The sequence below is a fragment of the Nicotiana tabacum genome, chromosome 22, assembly GCF_000715075.1.
Source record: "Nicotiana tabacum cultivar K326 chromosome 22, ASM71507v2, whole genome shotgun sequence".
NCBI classification, from domain to species: Eukaryota; Viridiplantae; Streptophyta; class Magnoliopsida; order Solanales; family Solanaceae; genus Nicotiana; species Nicotiana tabacum.
Window position 1 is genome coordinate 18,662,698 of NC_134101.1, and position 4,303 is coordinate 18,667,000.

General features: G+C 43.1%; 1 protein-coding gene across 1 annotated transcript; it reads right to left on the minus strand.

Moving 5' to 3' along the window:
* Window positions 1-280: 280 nt before the first annotated feature.
* Window positions 281-1,357, minus strand: LOC142175731 (uncharacterized). The gene is made up of 2 exons (XM_075242712.1): window positions 1,038-1,357; window positions 281-845 (listed from the first exon to the last, which is right to left on the minus strand). Exons 1-2 carry the CDS (start codon window positions 1,355-1,357, stop codon window positions 281-283), a joined length of 885 nt encoding a protein of 294 aa, XP_075098813.1.
* Window positions 1,358-4,303: the final 2,946 nt, after the last annotated feature.

Genomic DNA, 4,303 nt, shown 5'->3' on the forward strand with positions numbered 1-4,303 from the left:
CTGACTCTGTCTGCAACCACTATGCGGTTTGCAAAGTTATTACGACCGCATAGTTGCTGCAAATCCCTGATTCTTCTTTTCTTCACTTGCCTCAGTCCTTGCACCATGTTTCATGGTATTTTGGGTTACCTTCATTCTAACACACACGTCAACCTACTCAACACCAACAACTAAACCTATAGAAATGAAAAACTAACAAAAGGGTATTACCACACATGGGTTGCCTCCCAAGAAGCGCTTGATTTAACGTCGCGACATGATAATGTTGGTCCCATTTGGTCTACTCAGTGGTGGGGGTTGGTGTCGGACTATCCTTGAGAGCAAATTGTTCTACCAAGTGCTTTTCTCCTGTTGTACCGAGGTAATGCTTAACCTGTTGGCCATTTACTTTGAAAGTTTGAGTTCCGTCCTCCGACTCCAATTCAATAGCACCATAAGGATACACATTCACAACTTTATACGGGCCAGACCAATTGGATTTGAGTTTGCCCGAAAATAACTTGAGTCTTGAGTTGAAAAGTAAGACCAAGTCACCGGATTTGAATTCCCGCTTTAAGATCTTCTTGTCATGAACAAACTTCATTCTTTCCTTATACATGGTTGCACTCTCATAGGCATGGAGATGGAATTCTTCCATCTCATTGAGTTGTGTCATTCTCAGGTTAGCAGCTTCGGCCCAGTCAAGATTTAACTTTTTCAGAGCCCACATGGCTTTGTGTTCAAGCTCCACAGGCAAATGACACGCCTTACCAAAAACCAACCGGTATGGTGAGGTGCCAATGGGAGTCTTAAATGTTGTGCGATATGCCCACAATGTATCATCTAGCTTCCTTGACCAGTCAGTCCTGTTTGCATTGACAATTTTTTCTAGGATGTTTTTAATCTCCCTGTTGGAAACTTCAACCTGACCCCTCGACTGAAGATGATAAGGTGTGGCCACCTTATGCTTTACGCCATACTATTCGAGAAGTCCGGTGAAAGCCTTGTTGCAAAAATGAGAACCGCCATCACTAAGGATGGCCTTGGGAGTACCAAACCGCGTGAATATGTTCTTCTTCAAGAATGTGGTCACACTCCTTGCCTCACTGTTGGGAAAGGTGATTGCCTCAACCCACTTGGAGACGTAGTCCACAGCCACCAAGATATATGTCATGCCATAAGATCTCACGAAGGGACCCATGAAATCGATCCCCCACACATCAAAGATCTCGACCTCCATTACAAAATTCATAGGCATCTCATGCCTTTTAGAAATTGACCCTTGTCTTTGACATTGATCACAAGCCTTGACCATTTGATTTGTATCATGGTAGATCGATGGCCAATAGTAGCCACATTCGAGAACTTTTGCTGCCATCCGGTTTCCTCCATGGTGGCCCCCAACCGGGGAGTCATGGCATGCCTTGAGAATTGGCATTACCTCATCTTCCAGAACACACCGCCGAATGATGTTATCGGCACAAATACGGAATAAAAAGGGCTCCTCCCAATAGTATTGCCTACACTCCCGCAAGAACTCTTTCTATTGATAAGCTTCTAATCCATCGAGAACAAGGTCACTAACCAAGAAGTTAGCAATATCGGCATACCAAGGAGCAAATGTGCTAGACAATGCCAATATGTGCTCATCTGGAAAGGCATCATTGATTTCAAGGTTCTCTTTTGGCCTCCCTACTTCTTCAAGCCTAGATAGGTGATCCGCAACTTGATTTTCTATCCCTTTTCGATACTTGACTTCAAAGTCAAACTATTGCAACAAAAGGACCCACCAAATCAATCTAGGTTTGGCATCCTTCTTCGCCATAAGATAGCGAAGAGCAGCATGATCGGTGTAATCACTTTGGACCCCAACAAATAGGCCCAAAATTTTTCAAAAGCATAGACAATGGCAAGAAGTTATTGCTCAGTCACAGTATAATTCATTTGAGCACCATTGAGTTTCTTGCTTGCATAATAGACAGGGCGAAGGATTTTGTTATGCCGTTGACCAAGCACCTCCCCAATAGCAACACCACTGGCATCACACATGAGTTCAAATGGAAGGGACCAATCGGGTGTGACAATAATAGGTGCCATGGTGAGCTTTTCTTTCAATTGTTCAAAAGCTTTGAGACACTTCTCATCAAATACAAACTTTGCATCTTTTTCAAGGAGCTTGCACATGGGATTTGCAATTTTTGAGAAGTCCTTGATAAAATGCCTATAGAAGCCGGCGTGCCCCAAAAAGCTCCGGACACCTTTTACTGAAGTGGGTGAAGGAAGCTTGGAAATGATTTCAATCTTTGCGCGGTCAACCTCTATGCCTTGTTTGGAAATTTTGTGGCCCAAAACAATGCCCTCGTCCACCATGAAGTGGCACTTCTCCCAGTTTAGCACAAGGTTTGTTTCTTCGCATCTTTTGAGCACTTGTTTAAGGTTGTCAAGATAATGCTCAAAGGAATCACCCACTATAGAGAAATCATCCTTAAACACCTCTAGAAAGTCTTCCACCATGTCCAATAATATTGACATCATGCATCGTTAAAAGGTAGTTGGGGTGTTGCGTAGCCCAAATGGCATACGTCTAAAGGCAAAAGTCCCATATGGGCATGTGAATGTTGTCTTCTATTGATCTTCCAAGGCGATATTGATTTGGTTGTAGCCGGAATATCCATCCAAGAAGCAATAGAATGACCTTCCTGCTAGCCGATCAAGCATTTGATCAATAAAAGGCATAGGAAAATGGTCTTTGCACGTGGCACTGTTAAGCTTCCGGTAATCCATGCAAACTCTCCATCCGGTCACAGTTCTCGTTGGGATGAGCTCATTTGTCTCTTTTTGGATCACGGTCATTCCTCCTTTCTTTGGCACATATTGCACCGGACTCACCCAAGAACTATCGGCAATGGGGTAGATTACCCCAACATCTAACCATTTGATGATTTCCTTCTTCACCACCTCTTGCATGGAAGGGTTTAACCTTCTTTGATGCTCCACACTAGGTTTACTTTCTTTCTCCAATTGTATCTTGTGCTCATAAATTTTGGCGGGAATCCCTCGGATGTCCGATATTATCCACCCAATGGCTTGTCGGTGTTCCCTTAGGACATTCAACAAATGATCTACCTGCACATCATTTAACAAAGAAGAAACGATTATCGGTAAAGTATCATTAGCGCCAAGAAATTTATACCTTAAGTGCGGTGGAAGTGGCTTGAGTTCATGTTGTGGCGGCTCAATAATTGAAGGCTTGGCGGGGGAGTGACTTTATTCTCTAAGTTAAGAGAAAGTTTATTTGGTGCTTAAGTGTAGGACCCATGTCCTTCTAATGCATTCACTGATTCCATGTACCCCTCCATGTCTTCACCATCAAAATTCACCAATATAGCCGCCAAAGCCTCACCACGGCATTCTTCTTCCATCTTCATATCAATTGTGTCTTCTACCTCATCAACAACATCAATGACTGAGATGCTTTCATATGCATGTGGAAACTTCATACCCTTACTTGCTTGGAAAGTGACCTCTTCATCATTAACTCGGAACTCGATCTCATTTCATTCCGAATCCATAAGTGCTCTTACAGTAGCAAGGAATGGTCTCCCCAAGATGATAGGGATTTCTTTATCAATAGCACAGTCAAGGATCAAAAAATCGGTAGGAAGGAGGAACTTTCCCACTTTCACAAGGACATCATCAACAATCCCCACCGGTCTTTTGATTGAACGATCGGCCATTTGCAACCTCATGCTTGTAGGCCTCGGCATACCTAACCCCGCTTGCTTGTAAATAGCAAGAGTCATCAAATTAATTCTAGCCCCATTATCACAAAGAGCCTTTGCAAAATCTCGCAACCCAATAGTGCATGGAATGGTGAAGGCTCCCAGGTCTTCTTTCTTTTGAACGGTAGTAGTTGCAATGATGGAACTAACCCGGTGAGTCACATATACCACTTCATTCTTGGTGGTTTTCTTCTTGGTTATCAAGTACTTCAAGTATTTAGCAAAACCTGGCATCTCTTGAAATGCCTTCACAAATGGGATGTTCACCGATAATTGCTTGAGAATGTCATAGAATTTCTCGAGTTTTCTATCATCAACCCTCCTAGAAAGTCTTTGAGGGAAAGGGGGGGGGGATCTAGGAATTGGTTCTAGAGCTTTTGGTGCCTCTTTTACCTTTTCCTTTACCTCTTCACGGTTCGCTTCTTGGACTTTCACTTCTTTTGGGAGCTTTTCAACTTCATCAACAATTGGCAGCTCAACTTGTGCCTCAACTTCTTGTTCAAGGTCGTCCACTTCAACCATTTGTTCATTCTCTCTTTGAA

Coding starts and splice junctions, on each gene's coding strand:
- LOC142175731 (XM_075242712.1), bottom strand. CDS start 1,357: ATGGCAGCAAAAGTTCTCGAATGTGGCTACTATTGGCCATCGATCTAC. Junction 846..1,037: donor AAGAAGAACATATTCACGCG/GTTTGGTACTCC, acceptor CAATGCAAACAG/GACTGACTGGTCAAGGAAGC.